At 46.8% G+C, this 27,427-nt stretch overlaps 1 protein-coding gene across 1 annotated transcript in view; it reads right to left on the bottom strand.

Moving 5' to 3' along the window:
- Positions 1-557: 557 nt before the first annotated feature.
- The window catches only part of Ablim1 (actin binding LIM protein 1), a 202,932-nt gene continuing 176,062 nt past the window's right edge, over positions 558-27,427 (bottom strand). Inside the window, exons 13-23 of the mRNA XM_059256122.1 lie at positions 14,875-14,979; positions 13,039-13,086; positions 10,510-10,656; positions 8,388-8,479; positions 7,387-7,492; positions 6,660-6,724; positions 5,625-5,685; positions 4,910-4,917; positions 3,525-3,599; positions 2,356-2,436; positions 558-703 (exon numbers count right to left, since the gene is read on the bottom strand). Coding sequence (XP_059112105.1) covers positions 590-703; positions 2,356-2,436; positions 3,525-3,599; positions 4,910-4,917; positions 5,625-5,685; positions 6,660-6,724; positions 7,387-7,492; positions 8,388-8,479; positions 10,510-10,656; positions 13,039-13,086; positions 14,875-14,979 — 902 coding nt within the window. The 3' untranslated portion in view covers positions 558-589. The remainder of the gene's footprint in view (positions 704-2,355; positions 2,437-3,524; positions 3,600-4,909; positions 4,918-5,624; positions 5,686-6,659; positions 6,725-7,386; positions 7,493-8,387; positions 8,480-10,509; positions 10,657-13,038; positions 13,087-14,874; positions 14,980-27,427) is intronic.

The raw sequence follows: 27,427 nt of genomic DNA, 5'->3' as shown, positions 1-27,427 counted from the left end.
ATTCAAATCATTTTTGCTGGTACTCAGCTGCGCACTCAGAACTACCCGGTTCCCTGAGGGAGTTCTATTTCCCCCAGAGCCCAGGCAGAGCAGAGGGAGGCTGCCAAGGAAAGGCCAAGTTGTTGCTACCACATCAGTGCTGGCCTCCGGACTCCTCCTCAGCCACAGTGCTACATAATAAATAGATTCATACTTTGGGACTCCCAGTCATTTCTTCCTGTGTGGCTTCCTAAGGACACTTACAGACCCTGACAGGTAGACGCAGCACTAAGTTAGACATCGTTAAAGGGGGAAGTAAAAGGAGAAAGAAGACCCTTGTTGTGGACACAGTCACGTGACAAGGTTGGTGTGGACATTACTGCTGAGTTTGGGAACATAGAAATTTCTACCCCGTCACTGCTCGGCAAGTGTGACTGTTGCTTGGCCCTGGATGTGGCTCATGGGTGCTGAGGTCAGACTTTCCCTCGGTGTTGCTGCTGGGAGATGGTAGCGAACAAATTCTCTGATCGATGATTCCGGGCCTTAATACAAGGTTCTAGGCACCACCGCGACCGAGAGTCACTTCCTGATTGTCATTTATTCGGGGGACTTAGAAGAGTTTAGCTTTTTTCTTCATGTCGTTGCGTCTCCAAAGAGGTAACTTGTCAAATTCCTGTATGGACATCCCGAAGATTTCCCAAAATACTTCTGGGGCTAAGTGGCGCTGGGAAGAGAAGGAAAACGTGTTAGTCCTTGAGATGTGTTCTGCAGTTTATGAACACAGCCAGCCTCCTGTAGTCGTGGCAGATCCAAAGTGTCCCTTCGCAAACTGGATCTGATCTCAGGGTGTGTGGAAAGACGGTGTCCCTGGTCATTCTGCCCTAATGACACAGTGCTGTAACTAGACACTAACCATTTAGGTTGTACTCGGCAGCATACATCATCTAGAGAGGATCTGAAACATGCAGGGGGACGCGTGGAGTCAACGTACAAACACGTATCTGTAAGACTCTGTCATCTGTTGGGGGAGGGGGTCCTGGAATCAACTCCCTGCGGAACCTGAGAAACACGACATCACTCTGAAGAGCCAGTCAGGCCCGGGAGAGAGGTGGCTACCTCTGGTGCCTGGTTTCCAGGCCAGTCACAGTGTCCTCTCCACCAGAGGACACAGCTGGCACAGTACTGTCAATACTGTCACCCTCTGGTGCTGGGCTAGTGATTACTGGGCATAGGGAGGTGACTCATGACGCTGGGAGCAGACGCCATCACTTCGGGTCCTGGGCATGTTGAGAAGAGACAGAGAATAACGGATGACAGTAACAGCCAAAGAGAAAGGGACTTTCAGGATGGTCCCCGAGACAGCCCTAGAGCTTCCTCCAGGCCAGTAACAGGAGAGAAGGGTGCTTATCTCCCATTGGTCATACCGCCTGTGAAGTCCCATTTTAACATGGGCTAGAACTGTCTGAGCTAGCCTGACCTCATCCACAAAAGCATTCCTTTGTGTTGGGGAATGGGCTTTACTCTTCCTGAGATGGGGAGACATAACAGTTTCTTAATTAAAAATCATTCATCAGAGCTGAGTGGCAGTGAAGGTGCATGCCTTTAATCCCAGCACTCAGGAGGCAGAGCCAGACGAATCTCTGTGAGTTCAAGACCAGCCTGGTCTACAGGACTAGTTCCAAGATAGCCAGCACTACACAGAGAAAGCCTGTCTTCAAAAACAAAAAACAACAAAAAGAAAATGGAAAGGTACAAGGATGAGGCAGATATGGACCTGGAATATCTTAGGAGTGATGGAGATGACCATGTGGCATCTCCAGCCCTAATTACACCAGCATCTGATGTCTAAAACACATGACTAGGCCACACTGCGTCTCTAGGGTCATTATAAATCTTACCAGGCATTTTTACACTCTGACCTTCCTGTAGACTTAGACATAAGTGTACTTAGATGCGAGGGCATGCACTTGACCCCTGGCCTCTCTGAAGCCAGGGAATGTCTGCCTTGATGCTGATGGGGTGTGGAGGCATCCTTCTATTTTCTCTCTTTACAGTACACACTTTGAGAATGGCCCTGTCTTTCCCACCTTTCAACATCTAAGGAAATGCTGGGCACTAACAGGAGCAGTGACTGGATGCTGTAAACTCCCACCCCGTGGATTTATTCCCTTGGAGATCCTCAAGGCCTTAGTTAGTTCTTTGTTCCGCCTACAAGGTGAGACTGGTTTTTTGTTTTGTTTTGTTTTGTTTGTTCCCACTACTTTAGGTTTCACCTGGAAAAATACATTTATATTTGTTTAGCTATCCTGGGGTGTGTGTGTGTTGTGGGCGATGTATGGGGATCTTTCATCCAGGTTAGGTTTTTGTTTTGCTTACCTCCAGCCGGGTTCTATCCACATCTCTTAGGATTTTGTTGCGCCCTCTGTTGGTCACCATGAGCATTTCATAGGGAAATATCTGAGAAAGACAGACATCTTGTCATCCGTTCAATTCATAAGCACAACCTAAAGTCCAGCACACCCATGACTGACAGCGAGAGGAGGTATGAAGAACCTCTGGTGTTCAGGGCACAGGGACAGATTCTTACACATCCCCATCTCTCTACCAGTGACTCATGTTGTACTGTGCCTTTGTGCCTTGGGAACGATTTTTCTGAACTTAAGAATACTAACTTACTATGAGTGAGTCAGGAAGGTCAAATTGACTGGAGATCTGAAGTGGTAGGCACACATATTGTCTCTTCCATGAAGCTGTTAGATTACAGGATAACTTTGTGCAGGGCTCAACACTTCTTAGCTATGACAGACTTGTGAATTCACACAGCCAAGCAGGGCCCAGAACAGTGTTCTGGAAGCTGACATGTTGAAGTAAGCCCCAACTACAGGTATCAAGGAGATCAAGTCTCTGGACCTTTTTTGTTTTGTTTTGTTTTGTTTAAGACAGGGTCTCACTATGAAGCCCTAGTTTGCCTAGAACTCCACTATGTAGACCAAGATGGTCTCAAATTTAGATCATTCAGCCTGTCCCCACCTCCAGATCTCTGAGATTAAAGGTGTGCTCCATCATGCCTGGCAACCAGATAACTTGAGGTACAGAACATTCTGGAGCTAGGATGACCAGCCATGTCAGTTTGCCTAAGACTAATCAGATGTGGTATGCAAGATGCTTGTTACTAACACAAAGAAACTTCTGGTAAACTAGGACATATTGGTCACAAAACCTGGAGTAGGCCTCTGCCATTCCACTCAGCATTGGACATGCCTTGAAATGCATGTGGCAGGGGTCAAGATCACACCTAGGCCACAGGGAAGGGGGTGCTGGTACCTCATTGTGAGATGAGTACTGTGGGCAGTTAAGGTTTAAATCTGCTGAGTGTGGCTCAAACATGGGAATAACACGACACTTTATGACAAGCTTGTCTGGGTGTGCCAGCCTGGAACCAGGTGGCCCTCAGGCTCTGAGCGCAGCAAACACAGGAAAGCACAGCTCTCCATCATTCACAGGCTGTTGTGTTCAGGGGGAAAGGAACAGTTGGTCACACTTGCCTTTGGTTCCAACATGTTGGGCATGGACACGCCTCGGTCCATTCTCATGGCTGGCATGTGGCCATCTGGAAGGGTCTGCAACAGAAATGCTTGCTCAGTGGTGAGTATCAGATCTCAGCAGAAGCCCAGGGAGGGCTGTGAGAGGCCCCTGACTTTCCTGCTGGGTCTCAGATCCTCCCATCAAGTCATGTTCCCTACCATGGACTTCTCAAACTAAGAGCCTTACAGAATAAGAGTGACACTATGTAATCAAGTTGGAGAAAGATCATGGACTAATAACTATGGACTATTTTCTGATTTAGGCTGCCTGGGTGGAGGGATGCTTACAAAAAAAAAAAAAAAACCAAACCAAACCTGTCAGGTCTATTACCATTATTTTCCTTCTGGGTCCATCTCTCCCTGTCCTCAGGCTGGTCCTGAGTTCTAGAGCCTTCAGCCTCAGATGTACCGAGGTTACAGGATACGCCATCACACCCTCTTATCTTCTTCATTCTTTATCTTAGTTTGGATTTATTCTTCCTTCTCACTGTCCCTCCCAGTCTTACAAGACGAAAAGGAAGAGTTTGGGAGCAAACTGTTCTTTCTCAGTGGCTAAGAGTCATGTTTCACTTCATTTGAGGATAGCTGAGAGAAGGCAGCACCTAAGCCCCGAGAGACTGTTACTAAAAATCCGCACCCGTGCCGATGAGGCCACTCACTTCTACCCACACCCGTGCCGATGAGGCCACTCACTTCTACCCACACCCACGCCGATGAGGCCACTCACTTCTACCCACACCCGTGCCGATGAGGCCACTCACTTCTACCCACACCCGTGCCGATGAGGCCACTCACTTCTACCCACACCCGTGCCGATGAGGCCACTCACTTCTGCCCACACCCGTGCCGATGAGGCCACTCACTTCTGCCCACACCCGTGCCGATGAGGCCACTCACTTCTGCCCACACCCGTGCCGATGAGGCCACTCACTTCTGCCCACACCCGTGCCGATGAGGCCACTCACTTCTGCCCACACCCACGCCGATGAGGCCACTGACTTCTGCCCACACCCACGCCGATGAGGCCACTCACTTCTGCCCACACCCGTGCTGATGAGGCCACTCACTTCTGCCCAGACAGAACTCTCCAGCCAGGGAAGAGTCCTCTCACACCTGGCCCAGCTCACACCTGGCCCAGCTCACACCCTCTCAGAAAGGTCTGCAGTGACAGCTTGACCAGGCTACCAGATAATGCCTGCTCTTTCCAGCTGTGGAGTAACCGTTAGCCAATCAACCACCACATTCATCCTCCCAACAGAAACCGTTCCCCTGAAGCAGCAGCATGCACTGGAGAAGGAATGTTCTGTCTGGTGTGGCCAACTCAAGGAAGACAAAGCCATCCATACCTGGTAGTCTAAAAAGGAAAAAAAAAAAACCCATTAGGGAAAGACCATGAGAAAACCACAGAATCACCAACAGTAACACTGTATTCTACCATAACTTCTAAAACACCCCAAATGAACTGTGCTGTTTCCTCACTCCTGAACCACTGGTTTCCCTGCAGCCAGGAGATGCCTGCTTTAACTTGAGGCATCAGTTCAAACGCCGTCCTCTCTGCTGTCACCACATGCTCTTTGAGGGCAGTGGCCGCTCTTCACTGAGTGCTCAGCGTGTAGAAGGGCAATGGATGAATGCTTAGATACCGGCTTCCCATGCTTGTATTTATCTAGACAGTGGTTCTCAACCCTCCTAATGCTGGGACCCTTTGATACAGTTTCTCATGTTATGGTGACCCCCAACCATAAAATTATTTTCATTGCTACTTTGTAACTGTAATTTTGCTACTGTTATGAATCATAATGTACATGTCTGTATTTTCCAATGGTAGTAGGTGACTCCTGTGAAAGCATCATTTGACCCCAAAGGGATTGCGACCCACAAGTTGAGAACCACTGACCTAGAGACTCTCTTGATGTTTTTGTGTTTGTTGCTAACTCAGAGAAGAGAGCTGTGGCCCTACTGTGGGATACACAGAGCGTGAACATAGGCAGTGTGCTAGTGACTACATAACCTCACCTGAACAAGGGTCACAAGAAATGACATTGTTGTGGTTGGCCTTACCTCGAACTCCGCCACTGACATCTCCGTAGCTGTTGTACTGAGCAAAGTCTGTGGAAACCGGCTGTAATGAGGGAAACATCATCATTGGAAAATCTCCAGTGGTCGTTTTAGATTTGGAGGTGGGAGAGCAGACTTAGAAGATCCTAAGAATCCTTCCCAGGCTAAAATCCTGGATGGTCATTATTTATCTTATTTATTCTCCAAATTATGAAACTGCAGCATTTTGCAGGCATCTGAGGTGTCCAGCAGGCTTTTTTAGAGCAAGTATTTCTTGTCCATAGATACAAACGTATTTCTAAAGGTGCTTTTAATCCCAGCACTCAGGAGGCAGAGGCAGGTGAGTTCGAGGCCAGCCTGATTTGCATAGTGAGTTCCAGGACAGCCAGGACTACATAGAGAGATTGCTGCTCCATCCCTACAATGTATTTCTAGAAATTATATCTGATAATTACATAACTGTAATTATTGCAGGCTTGGTGAGGGAAGGTGGTCGCCACCAACTCCCTCTATAGAGATTATGCATCAAGTGATTACTTTTTGCCTTATTATAAAAAAAAAAAAAAGTTGCCTGCTATTGCTTAATTTAGTTTCTTGTCCTTACACAAGCCATTCAAAGCCAATTTTGTCTTCTTGAAAAAGAAGTCTTTTATTTTGCTCACAACTCCAAGTGATTTACCAAGAGGCTGAGCGGGTGGCAGTGTGTCTTGTATCCCAGCAGCAAGAGCAAGAGATTCCTCAGGGCTGGCAGGATGGTTAAAGCATAAAGGTACCTGCCTACGCCTGATGACCTGAGTTCCATGTGGGGGACTCACAGGGCGGAAGGAGAAGACTGATTCCCACAAGATGCCCTCTGCACACGCATCATAGCGTATGCAGCACACACATATACATGCACATACTGACATGCGTACACAATAATAAAAATGTAACAAAGAGTTAAAATGCATAAAAAGGGAGTCAGATTATTCCAATGATGCGTCAGTACAGACTGAGGGAGGGAGACATACGGACACCATTAGTTGAAGGAAGTCTTACCCGGTGAAGGCCGTTCTTGCCGTAACCAGGGAGAGACGAAGTTTTTGATGATGGAGCATGTGCGGCTGGATGAGGAATAAAAGGAGAGAACTTTCTAGTGCTTCAGTGCGACTGCCAGTGATCTTGTGCAATTAAAAGACTTAGGGAAAAGAATTCAACTGATATTGGGTTCCAGTGTTCGCAACACACTGCCTTCTTGGGGAGCGTGCAGGAGTAGACGTATGATCATCTTTAGGAGAGGCAGGAAGAGGAAGGACACACAACCCAGCTGGAGCTAAAGCTAGTGGTACCCCTGGGATTCGAGCAAGGACTCGAGCCTAGGCACATGTGGGTGCCTACACCAGGTGTGGTATGAGGTGGCAGCAGCAACTGAGCCAGAAACTAACGGTGTAAAAAACCAAGATGGTACAGCTGGTCACAGCTGGGGTCCTGCGAGGCCTGGGCTGCGGAATCACATCTGTGAAGGCACAGGAGTCCGAGAGGCAGCCTGGCTATGGAGGGAGCCAAACCATCTAAAGCTCAAGACCTCTGCATCTCTGGACGGGACAATCTTTTTGAAATGTATTGACCTAGGTAGTTGTAGCATTACGTACTCACACAGACAGAATCTCACACTCGGAAGGGATTCAAGGGGTTAGAAGGTCACACAGCTGGTCCTGTCTCCTGGGTAACAGGCAGGCGGCTCGGCCCACCCTTACATCACAGAAGGCAGGGGTCTGCTGCTCACCTGAGTGCAGGGGAGAGTCGTAGCGACTGGCCAGCAGGGACGCTCTTTCTCTGTTCTCCTTCTCCATCTCCTCCTTCAGTATCAACTGCCCCAGGCCTGAGTTGAGCTAGTCACAGGAAGAAAAGAGGACGGAAAAGAAGAGACGCGATGCACTTGCTGTCATGAACTACTGCTTTTCCTGCTCAGAGCCTGTGCTTCCTTCAGGGGTAGGACGGGCTCTGGCTTTCCCAGTAGTGAAGCTTCTCTTCCCCAGCCAGGCTCCAGCTTAAAAGGCCGCCTTCCATCTTTTGCCCTCCCCCAAAGGCCTCAGCATGTGTACACATTTGATGATTTTTGATACAGGAGGGAGAGATTAAGAATTTGCATTGTTTGCCTTAAAAAAATTTAAAAAAGGAATATATGCTTACACATATTTTAGAAAATCCAGAAGGAAACAAACTGCGAGCGCCCACAAGGCGTCCCCGCCCTCGTCTTCTGACTTGTGCCCACCTCTGCTGCTGTGTGCACACTTTGCACAGACAGTGCCGCTCTCCCTCCTTTCTCCCACGCATGCAACGCCACGTGCATGCCTCACATTTTTAGAGAACCATTTTAAGGGATGCATTAGCCCCTTAGTGGTCTGAGTTTAGAATTCACTAGCCCTCTGAGGTGCCAAAGGTCCTAGCAAGGAGTGGAGGAGAGGAGGGCTCTTGGTGACAGACCAGTTGGTACCTTTTTACCATTCCAGACATAAATTCTGTCCTGAGGAAAGGTTTGGATCAATGTGTCATCCCAAGGAAATCCCTCTAGCAACACCTGCATGCCCCTGGGTATACACCATCTTGGACGGCAGGAGCCCTCCACATCCTTTCAACTGGTCCACCTGCACACCTACCCCACAGTCAAGTGCTCCCTGCATTCTGTGACCCTCTAACCCTCCAGCCTCACTGTTACCACGTCGGATCACCAGATGCCGGTTATTTCAACTGGGAACAGAATTGAGGGCGGCAGTGAGGACAAACCTTCATCAGTTGCTCTTCTTGAAGTTGCCGGCGTCTCAGGAGCTCCTCCTCATCTTCCTCTCTGCCACTAGATCTGCGTCTCATGTCAGTTCCTAATGCCACAGTAAAGACAACTTCTCACATCAGCCCCGTGATAAAGGAATCTCAGCGGTCTAGTCCATCTGGCTGTCTATCAGGCTGGTAAGGTGGGCAGCAGGCTTTCACACGGGGACGGGCACAATACCACGGGAGAAAATACCCACCAGCAACTCGGTACCATGGGCTGGCTTCTCAAGGCTCGTCTGATGTGCTAGTTCAGTGTGTAACACAGCTAAGGTGGGGATTTGGCCTTTCAGCACCTGGCTGTTAACTAGACCTGGGCTTGCCATGGCAACCGAGTCCCAAGGCATCAACATTATACTAAGTGGAGAGGTGAGTACCTCCAGCTATTACTCGATGACCCGAGGGTCAGTTTTAACTAGCAAGGATTCCAAACACATCTATATATCTACACATTACAGGGACAGTCACCATCTTCTGGCAAGTTTTAAAACTTGCAGTTCCCTCTTTTCCTGGTTTTAGACTCTTTAAATGTAAACTGCCACTTTTTCTTCTACCCTTAGTAAATCCACTAAAAAGGACACTTGCTGTGCTTCTTTTAAAGGCAAGGTCTGTAATTTTCCTTTTCACACACAGTAAAAATCAGTCACAAAAGAATTTGCCACTAATAGGCAGGTAAACAAAACCAGGGTTCCTACAGCTCAGCGACTTTGGAACTACACTGCAGCCGACACATCCCTTCCGGGCCTCTGAGAGGCGTCTGTCCGGGAGACGTCTGTCCGAGCGGCTGGAGGGCTTAAGAAAGTGCCGTTTTCCCTAAATCGCTTCGATGAACCTGACCGAGCAAACAGGAACCTTTTCTAACCTAATAAAAATAAACGTTTGTTAATAGCTGTGCTTTTCGTTATTTTGATGAACGGAGCAGGCGTTTTCCTCTCTTTAGGATTCTAGGCAACGGCAGACTATTCGGTGATGATGACTTTCCCTCTCTCTGAACTTAGGTCCCTACTAAGCAATGTAGCTGAGGTTGAAACCTAGGAGCCCTGAAGCTTCCCGAAGGGCAGAGATTGACAGATACTTCACTGTTATCTTAAAAATGTCAATGTGGACTTTTTTATTTTATACTAATAAAAATCAATAGACCAAAGTTTGTAAGAAGTAGATACATCTCATCAACCTAATTATAGAATATTTGTGGATAATGAGAATGTATTTCTCTTCAACTATTTCTATAACTATTAATTACTTTAAAATGAACTTCTGTTGCCTATAAAAGTTATTAAACAAAACAAAACCCAACCTGATAAGGAAGATTAAGAACTTTTGGAACATTGAAGGTCTTTCAGGTTGTCAACAGAAGTGGGGATAGTTGTACCTCTGTAAGACTGATCTACTTTCCAGTTTTAGCTACTGGCCTTGGTAATCCATTTCTACAGGCTTGAGTGATTTCACTAAGGACAGAATGGTAAAGACGCAGACATACTGGAAAGCAGAAAGCGAAAATGACATGGTTCCAATGTGCCATTGGAGCGCTGGATCATGGAATGACAGACGTAAACTCACACACAAGTTACACTCCGGGATGCCTACTACAGCCCTTCTTGGCAGTGGAGCAGATGCCTTGGCAGAGCAGGGAGAGGGTGTCAGTGTTAAGGCTGCCTGTTAGCAGCGAGGAAGACAATCCAGACATGGTCTAAAACAAACTTAACTGGGGAAAGTCACGTTACAGTGGGTGCCCCACAACTTCACCTGCTCTGCTCTCCAGAATAATGTTCTTGGCAGCAGGCTCTGGGCCAACTGTGTTCAACAAACAGCTGGGTCAGTCCATCCAAGCCGTGAGTTTTAGACCAGTTCTGGATCTTTGGGTGTTCTGTGTACAGCCAGGCCGTGGGAGGCAGAGTTTTATAACTTTTAAGCATTTTGCATGCACACTGACGTCCCATTCATTCTTTTCACTATTCTACCCCTTGGTCTGTATGCTTTTCTTTAACATCTTTGTGACATTTCTTTGCATGTTTTTAAGCAATTCATTTTGCACTCTCCTAGGAATCGTCTGTTTGACTTAGCTGCATTGGTTGCATACCTACGGCGGCAAGAGAGTGGGGACCAGGCCAGTGGTCGGTCTCAATCTTTGGTATCTCGCTGGGATCTGGCGCCTGGGCCGCTGGGAACTTGGAAAACTTGATGATGTCTTCTGAAGCCTTGCTCTGGGCTGCCAAGGCAGCTGCATCTAGGTGGGAACCAGGGATGCTTAGCTATGGGTCTGTAAGGTGGTGGTGGTACCACCCCACAGACAGGATTTTCCATTCTTCATAGAATGTTTCAAAGCTAGAACTCTGAACATTCTAGCCACCATAGAACTGTCTACTCTCTAATTTTTAAATATTCTTGGTATTAGAAATTTTGACAATTAGAAATTTGAGTTCAAATTTGAAATTAAAGAGCTAAGTAGAAAGCAGGAAAAGCCGCATTTGGCTGTAGTTGTTAATATTTAGGGAGGGGCTGGCTGTGTATTTGGGGGGTAGAAGCCACAGATACATTAATCTAGTTCATTAAGCCTTTACACACTCTCTGTGGGTCTTTCAATCTTAGGAGATTGAAATGGAGAAACCCAATTCTGGCTTTGCGGGACCTCGGTGTGATTTATGGTTACCCGCAGACTCACTGTTGTTCAGGGCTCTGTTCAAACAAGTGAGTCGGCCGTTGAAAACAAGAGCAGCCTAGGCAAGCAACATTAGTTCCCAGGGTTTGTAATGGCCGTGCTTAGTGGAGGACTCCCTGGCTTTGAGCCCCAGATCCAATCACAGAATCAGCAAAACCAACCGGGTTGAGTAGTCAGTCCCTAATTCCAACTGACTTGGCAAACTGGCCTGGCATTTTAAACCATGTTTATTAAGGCTGAAGTTAAATTACTTTTCTTTAGGGCTCACATTTTTAAATCTGGAAACAACTTTTTGAATATTCCAATTCTTCCAGGAACCTTCTGGCCTTTGACTTGCTCCTGTGACTTGACCAAGGTTACCCACTAATAAGGGATAGAGTCTTGGCTGAGCAAGAAGCAGTGTGTCTCAGAATCATTAACTTAATGGGAAAAAAAAAAAAGGAATCTTGGCTTAGGAAACACTGTGTCCGCCCTGGAGGGTCAGAGTGTTAGCACAAGACTGGACTTCTACGTAAAGAAGAGAGGTGATTTTTAATTTTCCTGGCAAATGTTCCAGGGCACAGGTATAAATTTGGGGCATGATATCTATTTCTTTGGTATGAGCAGAGTTCTGCAAACATGCTAGGAAAGTGTTGCTCCAGTTCTGCTATTGATTAATTCCACACAGCGGGCTGCAAACAAGGACTTCTGTCGAATGATAATTACGGGAAGCAGCGCCACGCCTTCCACAGAAGTCCAGCACTATCCAACCTCCGGGCTCCTTCCTGTCTGAAGGTGGTTTAGGGCACTAGGGACTAGAGACTTTAATTTACAGACATCTCTAAGCAGCTAAATCTAACTCTGGGTGATCTATTGTTAAAGGAAAAGAAAAAAGCATGACTTCAAACAGTACTTACTTACGCATTAGCATGGTGAAGTCAGTAGTTAACATTCACATGTTAATGAGTGTGTGGGAAGACAGTAAACCATAAAGAAACAAAAACAAAAACAATGTTAATAAACTTAAAATGCAAGCACGGGATGTAAAACCTTGAAACAAAAAAAGAAAAGGAAAACCAAACAATACACACTTTTCCTCTCCCTAGAATGTTGGTCTGAAAGTTTTTCCTTCTATATTTCCAGCTGAAATCTGAATTCTTACTTATTCCTGACTAGATTCTATGGACAGCCTTCAAATCTCCAAACACAATTAATGTGTAATTTTCAGAACTCACTGAAAAGCCACTTTGGGCCATCTACCCAAGCCACAGATTTACGGCAGATAAATCCAGACAGTCTGGATAGTGGCCAAAAAAAAAAGAAACTCGCAGAAAATACTGTGATCTCTTGGGTTCAGAAGACCTATATCCCCAGAAAATGAAAACACAATAATAAATCCACCTTGGTGATTCCTCACTTCTAGGAATGTAAGAGACACATTATCTAAATTATTGGTCTTTACAGATGAGAACACAAAAACAGAGGGTTTATGCCCATGAACCACACAGCCATATCTGCAGTACGGAATGGACCCTCTACTCACTTCAGCTTGCTCCCCTGCCTACTATGGGGTTCGTGCCTTTAGTAGGTGTTTTATTTTTACTAGCTTTAATTATATGAACTAGTTGCAAGTTCATCAAATTTATTTAAAAGTCAGTTAAATTATTCAATGGCTAAAGAAAGACCATTAGGCCATTTGCTGTTGTGCGACCACAACTCCCCTTCTCTACGGACGGATGATACACCGCTTATGGGATCAGAAACGAGCTAGAAGCTTCCTAATTGAGCTAAGTGCTCTCTACCAGGCACGTGGATTTCAAGTCAGTATTTGTATCCTGTCAGAGTACAGGGGCATATATAACACGCGGCATGCCCCAGTTTGAGTCATCCTAAACTGCATCAGGCAAGCCTTTCGGAAGAGAACAGAGCCCCGCTGACCCGCCATTTCAGAACTGAGGAAGGGAGCATTACCATGCTGTTTGTAGATGGGAGGTTTTCGGTAAATGTTGATCCCTTGATCTGTGGAAATGAAGAGCAAAGATGTGTGATTATGGGAACCAGCTCAGAAATGGAGAAAAAGAAAACAAAATGACAAGGCCAACCAAAGGCTGGGAACTGAAGACTCACGCACAAAAACGACCCAGAGGGCCACATTACAAAGACTGGGTCCACTGGAGGGACAGACCACAGAAATGAGCGAATCTACACACAAGTGACGTGGGAGCCTTTGTAACACATCCTAGCGCACAGAGAGGCGCCTCTTATTCATGAGCCATTTATTTCACATACAGACTTCACTGAAAGTGGGATCGAGACAGGAAGCGATGTACGCAGTGGAGGAGGAAGACGTAACCAGTTTGGGGAAAAATAATCCCCAAATCGCTACTGTCTAGAAATTGAGCTACCCCGAGTCCGGTGGCTCAATTTACAATTTCAGTTAATGAGAGGAGCAATGGACAGCGATGTGGAGAAGCTAAGAATACACACAGCAACACTTGGGATGATAAACAAAGTCCTGATCCAGAGAAGCCAAATTTGTGTTAAGAAGCAAGCAAGGAAAAAAAAAAAAAGCAGTACAAAATGCTATCCATGTCTGCGGAGACTCTGATTAAGCCACCATTTCACTTTGACTAAAAGTGTTCAGATATTTCCAAAGTTCTCTCTCCATTCCCCCATTGTCTTAGGTACTGTACCTTGGAGAGGAATCCTTCATATAAAAAACTTCAAATGTACATAACAGTTTTCAAGATTAATGAAAAAAAAATTTAAAGACAGTCCTAGCTGAGGGTTTCCAGTCTCACTGCGCCTTCCTGATATGCTGGGTACATTCAGAATTCAAAGAAAACGATGAACAGAGATTCCAGGTAGACTTAGTAATAGGAACCTAGTGGCAGTTTGTGAAACTTCTGGTGGCCTCAGACGGTCAGTCACTCTTACGGACTGAGCTGACCCTGAATGTCAGGATAGTGACAGGCTCTGGGTTTTCTGGGTTTTTTTTTTTTTGTTTTTGTTTTGGTTTTGGTTTTCTAGACAGGGTTTCTCTGTGTAGCCCTGGATGTCCTGAAAATCACTTTGTAGACCAGGCTGGCCTTGAACCCACAGCGATCCACGTGCCTCTGCCTCCCAAGTGCTGGGATTCAAGGCGTGCGCCAGTGTGCCCCGCTGGTTTTCCAGCTTTTGATGGCACATTACTATCGGAGCCGTGGTGGTTAGCACTGTGACTACTAGGGCAAAGCTTGTAGTGCCAAGCCTAAATTGCAAGATATTTTGGTAGACTGTTCAGGTGACCTGCTCACTGCCTACTACAGAAACACCACCCAGCTGATCCAATGTTACGACTCTGAAGGGATTCTCGGGTGACAGTGTGGTTCAGTCTTTAGGATGAGATAGCTAGACGGCTCTCGGGATTATTTGTGAATGCCCCTGAACCACAGTCTGTCAGAAGGAAAAACCCAGCCCTTCCTGTTGGTCTTTACCCTCTCTGCCCCCCACTTCCTTCACAGTCTCTGCAAGGACATTTGAGGGCCGGGGATGTGGCTCAGCGGGCTAGCACTCATACAGCATGTACAAGGCCCCAGCTTTAATCCCCGGCCATGAAAACAAAAATGTTTTTAATTGAAAACGTAGGCCTTCAACTTGATCCCACCACCTTCAGTTCAGATCATTCAGAAGGCCAGATCCTGCAATTTAGTTTTTGGTTGACTGTGTATGTCTTGATGAAGAAACATGAGGAATGGAGACAGACGAGGTTACAAGGCTACATTCTACACCGTGACATGACACCAGACACACAGTGTCAGCTCCTACCTGGAACATGGAAATGTTTAGGGGCCTGAGCGTAAGTTGGAGTTAGAGGGCGGTTGTCGGGCCGGTAAGGGAGAGGGGAGCTCCGGCCGCTGGACGGCTCATTGCCTCCAATGAGAAGAATGGAAAAACAGAATGAGAGAAGGAGAGCACTAAAGGGCACTGAGCAAGCGTATCAAACTTCAGTACAACAGGCTGGAGGAGGGAATGTCAGAAAGGCAAACAAACTCAGTTTGTCAACTTGGCTCGCAAAGGTGGCGGCGGAGACAGGTTTAGTTTTCCAAAGGGAGATTTGCGCTCAGGTAGGACCAGGTTCAAAGCAGCCAGCACTCAGGGATGCATCATTCCAATGGCATGCAGTGGAGGCCATGAGCTCCGCAAACTGATGAGATGGTGTGTGTGGGGAAGGGACAGCCACTGACTGCCGACTCAGGGTCGTCAGATGCTTAAACCCCAGGCATGTAGGTGGGTGGGATGTGCAGGCCCCAACTCCAGGCATGACTGCTTCTAGGCACAGTGGCAGAGGGTGGCCACTAGAATATGTTTCTCTTAACTCAAGGCTAAGGCTGGGCGCCTCAGTGGTCATTTGGTCCTTCCCCTCACAATAGAAAGTGCTTTCATCACAGCGTATGTTTCTGTTTCCCTTGCTCTGAAGTATATGGATGGAGTCACCCCTCCTTGGCAGATACCTTGGAACTATTTGTGTTCTCCTCCAAGAGGAGACTCCTCCTGGCCAGTGCGCCAATCACCAACACACTAACTGAACACTACAGCTCACGCAATCAGGGAGGGAGATAGATCCTGCCCCTACTTCTCGGGTCTCCCCTCTGCGGTACTGCTACACTGTGTACCTGCTCACTCAGGGGACTGATCTGCAAGCTTAGAAAGGAGATGCAGGCTTCCTCAGTTCTTTAGAAAGTCCCTGGGAGCACAGCACCAGAGAGAAAGGTCCCAGGTGAGCTGGAAGACAAGTCTAGAGACCTGGAACATCATGGGCTAGGGTGTGATAAGACTACAGCGCTCAAAGTTGTCCATAGAGGAGACACTATCTGTGGGGCGTGGAGGGCTGGAGCTTAGCTGCAGGACCCTCAAGCACAGACAGGGAGACACACACACACACACACACACACACACACACACACACACACACACACACACACACTCCTCCCCGTCTGTCCACAGGGATGCAGGGAAGAGCTATGGAAAATTAGGATGACATGAGCGACTAGCCTAATTTGTCCTGCCCCACATCTGAGCAAGCATTATGTCCTAAGAACGCACCAGAACACCAAGGACTACCCAAACCTATGAATTATTAATGTGGGTTACTTTCACTGTTGTTCTTAGAGGTCTTCATTCAAGATACAAGTCTGTCTTCTAGGACATAGGATTTTTCAATTTTTAAAATCACTTTGTAGGCTGCTGTTTCATTCACTTGAAGTACAAATGTTTTAATTTTGTTTTTTTTTTATTTACAACTTGGAATTGAGTTTGGGGCCTTGCACATTCTAGGCAAGTGTTCAATTTCAAGCAAATCATACACTGTCAGAAACAAGTTTTGGCCAACTTCTTCAAGTCAACCTGTCCTAAATCTGACCAGCAAAGCACGAAAGACGTCAGTTGCCAGGGCTTTAAGGTGTGTCGAGTATTTAAATGTCTCCACATAGACATTTCTAGGTCACCCCAAGACAGGAGTGAAGTAAAATGTGACAATCTTACTCTCCCAAAGAGCAACAGCTAGTTCATGTCTGACAAAATGCATGAAGAAACACAGGCAGAAAGGGAAAGGAGAAGGTTACGGCTTGTGTTTAAAAACGAGATGCCATGTCCATGTGCTGCTGAACTAGAACTGACCCTCCTTCGTTCTCACCAACACTCAGCTCATCCCCGGCCACGAGCGAGCACTTAGGAATTGCCTGGGAGTGAATGACCGATACAGGCCAACTTACTACTTCTACAGCTATGCCTGACCTAATTTAGCAAGCGCCCCTGTGGGATTGATTGGCCATGACATCTCTCAAGGAACCCAGACGCTGGTACCCAGCAATGGGATCACAATGGCAGCTCCCTGTATCTCTTCATTTTACTCCATCCTCCAACTGCATGGTTTCACTCCAGAAGAATCTTTTAATACCATAAGTGTTGGACAACTGCTACAAGCTGAAAACGGAAGATTCTTAGGAGTTTTCACCAAAGGAAGCACAGAAAAGTCCCACCCCCTCACCACCGTCAGTTCTGAAGCACACTGTTGCCTGCCCTGGATCCACCTGCAACCCTGGTGTCCTTGCAGAGCACCGGATTCAGGAGAGGGTTTTCACAAGCTTGGCTAGATGAGTGTTCAGTAACCACATCTCAATATTGATTGAGTAGGGTCATTGAAAACACGTGAGCACATGCTGGGCAGAGGCTGAAGGTTGCTAAAGGCAGATAACAGTTCCAAGGCTCCATCAGTATGACCCCCTGGTGTCAGACAGCAGTAACAACCTATCGCTTTCCCATAAGGGTAAAGACTCTAGAAGGTTCTGGGACCGAGGAGTGCTGTCACCAGTAATGGTACTGTTGCTTTTGACTTGGTTGCGTATCCTCAACAACCAATGACCTTTCCAGTTGTTAAAAACCAAACCACTAGTAGCATATGTAAGTCTTTGGGAGTAGAGTTAATTCTATGATCGTCTAAAATTCCCCACAGGACTGTCTCAAACAGCAGGTACAAGTGATTTCTGAAAGGCACTGACTCCTCCTCTGAGCCTACCAAGTAACCAAGAGCAGGATGGAAGCTGGTCATCTCTACTTCATTTTGTGTCTATCTCCTTTGCTTTGAGTCAGACTCCTGCGTGATGCTGCACGGTCCCTGAGGAGTGTCTGTCAGTCCCTGAGGAATGTCTGTCTGACCCACCTATCCCTTTCCCCATCCATGCTGAAGGGGCAGAGACAAGTCATTGTTTTAAATTGACTGTATGAACAATGAATCCTCACAGGACAGACCATCCCCAAGATAAGAACAATTATCTATGATACAAAAGCTACACCCTAGAGAAGATCATATCACAAGGAACATCACCCCTGGCTGAAAACAGCAATTAACAAGCTGACATGTACCATCTTGCAGTACTGGAGCTGAGAATTATAGGCAGGATGATATTTGACCAGGACTCATATGCGTGCGTGCGTGCGTGCGTGCGTGCGTGCGTGTGTGTGTGTGTGTGTGTGTGTGTGTGTGTGTACGCGTGTGGGTGTGCAGGTACAGTCACCCATGGCTGTGAATGAAAGGGCCAGAGGTCAACTTTGGGCATCTTCCTCTATTATTCTCCACCTTAGTTTTTTGAGACAGAGTCTCCCACTGAATTGGAACTTTCCATTTTGGCTAGGCTGGCCGGCCAGTGAGACCCCAGGATCTGCCTGTCTCTGCCTTCCCAGTGCCGGGGTTATAGGCATCCACTGTCATGGCTGGGACTACATAGGTGTTAGACCTCTGAACTTAGGTCCTCACGCCTGCATGACACACATTTACAGAGTCATGTCTTGACCAGGACCCAAGACTTTATGCACGGCTCTTCTCTCTGCCTCTGTTATTCCTCTATTTTAATCTAAAGCTTTACTGGTGACTCCACAGGTGGACATGGAGGTCATTGGACACCTCGTGTGTCTCTTTTTCCTAACATGCTCATGTATGTCCTTTGTCGGCCTTCATCATCATCACCTCTTTAACTGGGGCACGAGGACGGGCGAACAAGCCTGGCTTGCTGGGTTACCAGAGCCAGGTCTCTCAAACTGAGGGACTTCTTACACATAAGAAGCCATAGTAACTCACACACCACAGTGGATCAGTGAGGGAATGAGCTGTGTGGTGAATAATGTTGCCGAATTCCAAATTCTTAGCCCCCAAACTACCAAAAATTTGAGCTATCAGCTGATATTTTTAAAAGAAAGAAAAAAAATTCTCCAGATCAAGTCTCTTCTAATATAAACACTTGAAATTACATGACTTCCAGTCTAAGAGTTGGCTCAGGAACACTGGCTGCTCCTCTAGAGGACCTGGGTTCAATTCCCGCACCCACATGGCAGCTCACAATGGTCTGTAACTCTAGTTCCAGGGCATCTGACACCCTCCTACAGACATACATGCAGGCAAAACACCAGTGCACATAAAAAGTAAAATAAAACAAAAATACCATGACTTCCAACTCCACTCTGGGAGGAAAAACCAGTGGGGTTCCAAGACAGTTTCTGTTTTGCTCAGCACTCAGCAAACTGAGTGCATATGCTAGAGAAAGTGCCACATTGGAAGGCACAGCCACCGTCATCACCGTCCAGCAGGCTGGTTTCAGTGATCTCAGTCACCCCAGTGGGAAGCTTCCCCTACATTTACAGTTCTCATCCTTAATTCTCAGCATCTCCCATGCCAGCCTAATCAGCCAGACTGTTGGTCCCTGGGAGACTGTTCACTGGCAGGACTCTCACTGTACTTAATTCAGACATTTTCCTCCTTTTCATTCTTTCTGGTGCCATGAGAGCCTTGATGACTAATTCTAAAGGGAGTGAATAAAGACGGTGCTGGAGCACTGTCTGGCTTTTAGGGTGTGTGCTCATATTCTTAAACCATGACTGTCTATCTAGGCGGAGCTCAGTGTTGGCAGCCTCTAGAATTCTGTGACAGAGTTTCAAGATGGCCCGTTCTCATCTCAAACCTTAGTAACGATTGGACTACTTTCAGGAAATGTTGAGTATGTGTTTACCTTGTAGCAGCACTATCTATAGCCTAACAAGAAAGATTCCTTTCACAGCACCTTGATCTATGTAGCCTTCCTATTTACAACCTTATTTTTTACCTCCTGGACGTGGATGTGATGTCTAAGAGGTTTTCAAAGGGGAAGAAGGGAGAGAAGGAATCCGGCAAAGCCCGGGTTTCTGAAAATCTCCAGGCATGAAGTTGTCTGAATGGCCCAGCCAGGACTTTGCAATTCAGAATGGAGCGGAAAGGTTGGGGATCTTTCAGAGCATAATGGTCTTCGTTATAGAAAGCGGATGGGGAAGCTAGAGAGGCAGAGGCAGCCTGGGAGGAGCCTACCAGCTTTAGACCTCACACATGTCTCCAGCTCAGTGAACCCTGGGGGCCTAGCCTGCATGCATCAGAAACGGGGACCAGGAAGCAGACCTGGCCAACAGAAGGCTGGGCTCCTGCTGCCAGAGTGATAGGGGCCTCTTCTGTTTCTAGCTCTGTATTCCTGGGATGGACATCCTTCTCCGAGTCATGTTCTTTGACGAATACTCATTAAAACAGAAACCCCCATGGTGGCCAGCTAGGTACCAAGACCAAAAATAACACAAAGCTGGGCATGGTAGCTTACTGCCTGCAACCTCAGCTCTCAGGAGGCTGAGGCAAGCCTGGGCTATATAATGGGCTCCAGGCCAGCTTGGGTTACTGAGTGAGACCCTGTCTCAAAAAAGGAAACAAAAATTAAATGCAAAATAAGACAATGTCCCATTTGAAAGACCTCTGTGGTGTGGTCAAGTTTCCTCCATTCTGAAGTGGTCAAAGGTCATAAAGGCTTCCTATGTAAATGGAAACATGCTTTTCAAAATAACCAAGGTGTAGTTCCTGGGAGAATCTGTATTTGTCATTAACAGCCTTAGGCTGTAAAAGCTGTATCCATGAACAAATGTTCCATGATTTATTTTTTAGATTAGTAAAAAGCACATCTGATCTAAAAACTGAAGGTAAGGTTATATATGAATCATACAGATGATTCCATATAAGCAAAATATAAGCATGTATCTAATGAGTGAGAGCATTAACTATGTCTAAGTATGAAGTCAAGGCCATACTAACTCCTCTTGGTTTAGGGCTTCTTACAATTTAAACCCGCAATACTTGACTACACTTAAAATGCCAAATTCAGACTCAAACAGAAAAAACACAGTTTGCATTTTTGACAATGTATCACCGAGGCTCACAGAACTCTTACAATTTTTATAACTATTTGATGTTTCTACTGGAGAGCAAAATGTTTGTAACTTTATTATTTAAATGACTGAAATGAGTCTTTGTATTAGCCGCAATAAGAATGCAATGTCTCCTTTAATTCTAGCACTCAGGAGGCAGAGACAGGTAGATCTCTGAGTTCAAGGCTACCTTGTTCTACAGAGTAAGTTCTAGGACAGCCAGGGTGGTTACACAAAGAAACCCTGTCTCAAAAAAAACAGAACAAAAAACAACAAAAAAGAAATTTTCTGGTTAAAAAGAAATAGAAAATAAAATTTTGCTTTAACACTTAGGAATACATGTAGATTTATCCTAAAGCGAGTGCACCTAATCTGGAAAAATCCCTCTGGATATGAGAGGCCTGCAGTCTGGCCCAGGTTCTGCCTCTTCCTGGTTGTAAGCCTTTGATCAACTCCTTCATCAGGCCCTGGCTCCGCGATCTCCCAACTAGGCCTGTATCACAGGGATGCTCTGAAGAGTAAGTGGAATGATGCAATAAGAGATGCTCTAAGGTCTGGGGGTGGAGCTCAGTCTGCAGAATGCTGGCTTAGCACACATAAGCCCTGGGTTTGATCCCCAGTACCACATAAACTGGGTTTGGGGGCACACACTTGAGATCCTTGCACCTAAGATTAGAGAGGCAGAAGGATCAAGGATTCAAGGTTATCTACTTCTCCCCAGGAAGTGTGAAGCTAGCCTGAGCTACACAAAAGCACCTAGAGAGCACCATGCTGGCAGCTGCATCCTGACTAGGATACCTCACCTCACACAACTGATGACCTGGGAGAGAGTCCTGTCCTCTCCTTCTGACTTATAAATGAGACGATGTTCAGAAGGACAAGGAGATAATTCAAGGTCACACAGCTCGCACGTAACAGAGAAGATATTCAAATCCAAGATGCTCCTTGTGGCAATGCCCAGACCCAGGGTGTGTCACTGATATTCCCCAATGTGTTGAATTTTTTTGTATACATGTTGTGGAATTTTAAAGGGCTTGTTTAACAAAAATTGTCTCTCTGAAAGCAAAATACATTACAATCAAAGCAGTTTACACTTTAGTAAGTCAAAAGTGAAAACCGTTACCTTGGTTTGGTTCAAGGACCACTATATGAAGCTCTCATTAAAATGCACAGCTGAAGCTTTTGCTCAGTAATTTCTTTTTCTTTCTTTCTTTTTTTTTTTTTTTTTTCCCCCGAGACAGGGTTTCTCTGTATAGCTTTGCGCCTTTCCTGGAACTCACTTGGTAGCCCAGGCTGGCCTCGAACTCACAGAGATCCGCCTGGCTCTGCCTCCTGAGTGCTGGGATTAAAGACGTGCGCCGCCACCACCACCCGGCACTTTCTTTATGGCTATATAAAAATTCTAAAAAATAAAACCTTGACACTCAGATATAAAAACTACCCCATATTAACTATCAATAATAGTTTTAAGTAGCCAGTCAAGACTTCTGGAACGTGCTGTGCCCACATCAAAAGTTTTGCTAATGGTAAATGATATACAGCTCCATCACATGTCAGTCACATTATTATTTAAAAAACAACTTATTTTTATGTACCTGTATGCATGTGCACCATGTGTGTGCCTGTATGTCTGTGCACCGTGTGTGCCTGTATGTCTGTGCACCATGTGTGTGCCTGTATGTCTGTCTGTGCACCATGTGTGCCTGTATGTATGTCTGTGCACCGTGTGTGCCTGTATGTATGTCTGTGCACCGTGTGTGCCTGTATGTATGTCTGTGCACCATGTGTGTGCCTGTATGTCTGTCTGTGCACCATGTGTGTGCCTGTATGTATGTCTGTGCACCATGTGTGCCTGTATGTATGTCTGTGCACCGTGTGTGCCTGTATGTATGTCTGTGCACCGTGTGTGCCTGTATGTATGTCTGTGCACCGTGTGTGCCTGTATGTACTGTATGTATGTCTGTGCACCGTGTGTGCCTGTATGTATGTCTGTGCACCGTGTGTGCCTGTATGTATGTCTGTGCACCGTGTGTGCCTGTATGTATGTCTGTGCACCGTGTGTGCCTGTATGTCTGTGCACCATGTGTGTGCCTGTATGTATGTCTGTGCACCATGTGTGTGCCTGTATGTCTGTCTGTGCACCATGTGTGCCTGTATGTATGTCTGTGCACTGTGTGTGCCTGTATGTATGTCTGTGCACCGTGTGTGCCTGTATGTATGTCTGTGCACCATGTGTGCCTGTATGTATGTCTGTGCACCATGTGTGCCTGTATGTATGTCTGTGCACCGTGTGTGCCTGTATGTATGTCTGTGCACCGTGTGTGCCTGTATGTATGTCTGTGCACCGTGTGTGCCTGTATGTATGTCTGTGCACCATGTGTGCCTGTATGTATGTCTGTGCACCGTGTGTGCCTGTATGTATGTCTGTGCACCATGTGTGTGCCTGTATGTATGTCTGTGCACCGTGTGTGCCTGTATGTATGTCTGTGCACCGTGTGTGCCTGTATGTCTGTGCACCGTGTGTGCCTGTATGTCTGTGCACCATGTGTGTGCCTGTATGTATGTCTGTGCACCATGTGTGCCTGTATGTATGTCTGTGCACCGTGTGTGCCTGTATGTATGTCTGTGCACCGTGTGTGCCTGTATGTATGTCTGTGCACCATGTGTGTGCCTGTATGTATGTCTGTGCACCGTGTGTGCCTGTATGTATGTCTGTGCACCGTGTGTGCCTGTATGTATGTCTGTGCACCGTGTGTGCCTGTATGTCTGTGCACCGTGTGTGCCTGTATGTATGTCTGTGCACCGTGTGTGCCTGTATGTATGTCTGTGCACCGTGTGTGCCTGTATGTATGTCTGTGCACTGTGTGTGCCTGTATGTCTGTCTGTGCACCGTGTGTGCCTGTATGTATGTCTGTGCACCGTGTGTGCCTGTATGTATGTCTGTGCACCATGTGTGTGCCTGTATGTATGTCTGTGCACCGTGTGTGCCTGTATGTATGTCTGTGCACCGTGTGTGCCTGTATGTATGTCTGTGCACTGTGTGTGCCTGTATGTATGTCTGTGCACCGTGTGTGCCTGTATGTATGTCTGTGCACCGTGTGTGCCTGTATGTATGTCTGTGCACCGTGTGTGCCTGTATGTATGTCTGTGCACCGTGTGTGTGCCTGTATGTATGTCTGTGCACCGTGTGTGTGCCTGTATGTCTGTCTGTGCACCATGTGTGTGCCTGTATGTCTGTCTGTGCACCATGTGTGCCTGTATGTATGTCTGTGCACTGTGTGTGCCTGTATGTATGTCTGTGCACCGTGTGTGCCTGTATGTATGTCTGTGCACCGTGTGTGCCTGTATGTATGTCTGTGCACCGTGTGTGCCTGTATGTCTGTGCACCGTGTGTGCCTGTATGTATGTCTGTGCACCATGTGTGCCTGTATGTATGTCTGTGCACCGTGTGTGCCTGTATGTATGTCTGTGCACCGTGTGTGCCTGTATGTATGTCTGTGCACCGTGTGTGCCTGTATGTATGTCTGTGCACCGTGTGTGCCTGTATGTATGTCTGTGCACCGTGTGTGCCTGTATGTATGTCTGTGCACCGTGTGTGCCTGTATGTATGTCTGTGCACCATGTGTGTGCCTGTATGTATGTCTGTGCACTGTGTGTGCCTGTATGTATGTCTGTGCACCATGTGTGTGCCTGTATGTATGTCTGTGCACCGTGTGTGCCTGTATGTATGTCTGTGCACCGTGTGTGCCTGTATGTATGTCTGTGCACCGTGTGTGCCTGTATGTATGTCTGTGCACCGTGTGTGCCTGTATGTATGTCTGTGCACCGTGTGTGCCTGTATGTATGTCTGTGCACCGTGTGTGCCTGTATGTATGTCTGTGCACCGTGTGTGCCTGTATGTATGTCTGTGCACCGTGTGTGCCTGTATGTATGTCTGTGCACCATGTGTGCCTGTATGTATGTCTGTGCACCGTGTGTGCCTGTATGTATGTCTGTGCACCATGTGCATGTAGTAACTGGAGGGACAAAAAGAGGTCATCAGAACTCCGTAGAATTGGTTGTGAGCTGCCATGTGGTGCTGGGTACTTAACCCAGGTCCTCTCTCTGCAAGAGCAGGCAAAGGGCTTCACCACTGAACCACCTGTCTAGGCCCCCGGCTGTATTATTTGCAAAGCATGGAAAACACTGAAGTAGCGAAAGTGTGAGATAACGCACACCCAATTCCTAGCATATCTCCATTTCAGGAGTCGACTGTTCGGGGTCCAGGGAAGCTACAAATGCTTGGGTAGACTGATGATGAGTGTTCAGGAGCTAGAGAAGTCTTCCAGCTACCCAGCTACGCGGCAGATCCAGACACACAGGCGCTGTGAACACTGGGGACTCACAGGATCCCCAAAGGTCACTTTCAGCTCTGTAATAACCGCTGCTCTTGCCTCCCTCCCTGTGCCATTGTGTTGCCTCGTGGGGTTCAGATCAAGGCAACACAACAGGTTAGCACCCTCTGGGGGTCCTTCCCTGAAAGGGTGGCCTTCCACAGCCTGCCCAGGCTCTCAGTTCCTCCAAGTGGAGACCTGGGCAGAGGACAATACAGAACCACACACAAGGAACCCAACAGCCTGAGAGCCACACAGGGAGTAGAGGGGAGAAATGCCAGGCAGGGAGCAGAAGAAAGGAGGCAGAGCCTGTCTGATCCATCATATGGAAATCAATTAGGACAAATCAAAAGCAAAGTACTCAGAGTCAGTCACGAGAGAGAGAGAGAGAGAGAGAGAGAGAGAGAGAGAGAGAGAGAGAGAGAAGCTACACCATCCACACATGTTCAAATAGTTCAATGGCTTATCACCATGAAGACAACTTTTCCTTATCTGCTACTCAATACTCTTGTGTTTTGCAGAAACATATCACAAATGAAACCCAAGGAAACACCCTGGTATATATTATATTTTGCCACTGATGCATACAAAGACAAAATAATAATATATTTTTCTAATCGGTAGGAGGCAGATCTTAGTTCCTAAGTACACACCCCATTTCTTTGTACAGAGCTCTTGGAAATGACGCATCTCTTGGGATGTGAGATGCCATGCCAGTTCTAAGGCCATAGTTAGGGGCAGTCAGGACACGCACAGGCATGCTGATGGGTCAGAAGCTCAGTGGCTCTCACTCCTGGAGATACATCTTATTAGCCTTGCGGGGTGCTAATAAATCTCCACTACACAGGCCAGGTGCCCTGCCTCCTGCAGAGGCCTGCCTCCTTACCTTTGACATAGGGGAGGAAGTGGTGTCTGAAGGGGGGGTTGGGACGGGAGTCGCTGTGGGTGGAGCTGAAGCTGCTGGTGCGCAGGGGGGACCACCTGTGCACACCAGGAGACAAAAGCTCTGTGCAGCAGGGAATCAACCAATCGGGACAGGGCGAGGTGGAAACAGAAAAGAAGAAAGAAATTAACACAGGAGCTGGGCAGGTGCCCAAGGTGGGGAGGAAAGGAAGAGCGTTAATCAGGAATCTGAAAAAGGAGGAAGGACAGAGGGTTAGGAGTGTACCCTTGGAGGGCTAGGCAGAGGGCAGAATCTGCAGACTGGCGCAGGTAGACACAGAGTCAATCTCTGAGAATAAATGGCTTGTTGAGCATGGTCTCTGGATCATTGGCATAATAATGCCAACTACACAGTGCTAGGACTGAGCATATCACTTAGACTCAACAGCTACTTTTAAAGTGTATTCAACAAAACGACCCGCAGAAAGCCATGTAAACACACAATCATTTTAAGAATCTTGAAGAGATATCTTTATATGTAAAGGTCATGTTTCATTTTGTTTTTAAGCCACAAGGGCTTAGCCTACTGGAAATTGCATTTTATTTCATATTCCTTATGCATGAGGAAATTCCTGTTCTATTAGCTGGGTGGGCGGAGTTACAGAGGATGCTGGCAGTGGCGGGGACTCTGGAGGCAGAAGTCCAGTTGCTCAGAGGGAGAATGGACCATCAAGACTCAGCCCAGACTCAGGGAATTAAAACATCATCTGGCATCCAGAATGCACAGGGTGGGTACTTGGTTGCTCCACAGAGATACAAATATGTTACTGGTTTCACTTCTAGGCACCAAAACATTTCAACGCTGAATGCTTGGTGTCTTGCACATGTGTGCTATTGGGAGAGGAGGCAGAGAATGTTCTGGAGGCTGTAGCATCAAAACCATGACTAAAGAGGCAAAGCTTCCTCATGCTCAACACGGATAGGGGCTTTTAAAGGAACAACTGTGCTCAGTGGCCATTCCCTCGCTATTCAGGATGCTTTCAAAGGACAATTTCTCTGTGGCCACATGGTACTCTGACAATGTCAGGGCAGGGGTTAGTGGTCTTAGCATGTTATATGTAGAGTAGCAATGAAGTGACTTCAAATTACCAAAAGATTAAATAAAAACTCATGGCCAGGTACAAATAAGATGACTATAGTTACATCCCGAAAAGGAATATCCTGAAAACATTCATTTAACATAATTTAATAAGTATTAAAAACTACGTTTAAGTCTATTTTTGTGTATGTGGTGCTGAATTGAACTCAGGGCCTCACACGTGGTAGGCAAGCACTTTGCACAGCCACATCCCCAGCCT

This window comes from Peromyscus eremicus, chromosome 1 (genome assembly GCF_949786415.1).
Source record: "Peromyscus eremicus chromosome 1, PerEre_H2_v1, whole genome shotgun sequence".
NCBI lineage: Eukaryota > Metazoa > Chordata > Mammalia > Rodentia > Cricetidae > Peromyscus > Peromyscus eremicus.
Note: the sequence above shows the minus strand (reverse complement) of the source record. Positions and strands in the feature narration are given on the sequence as shown.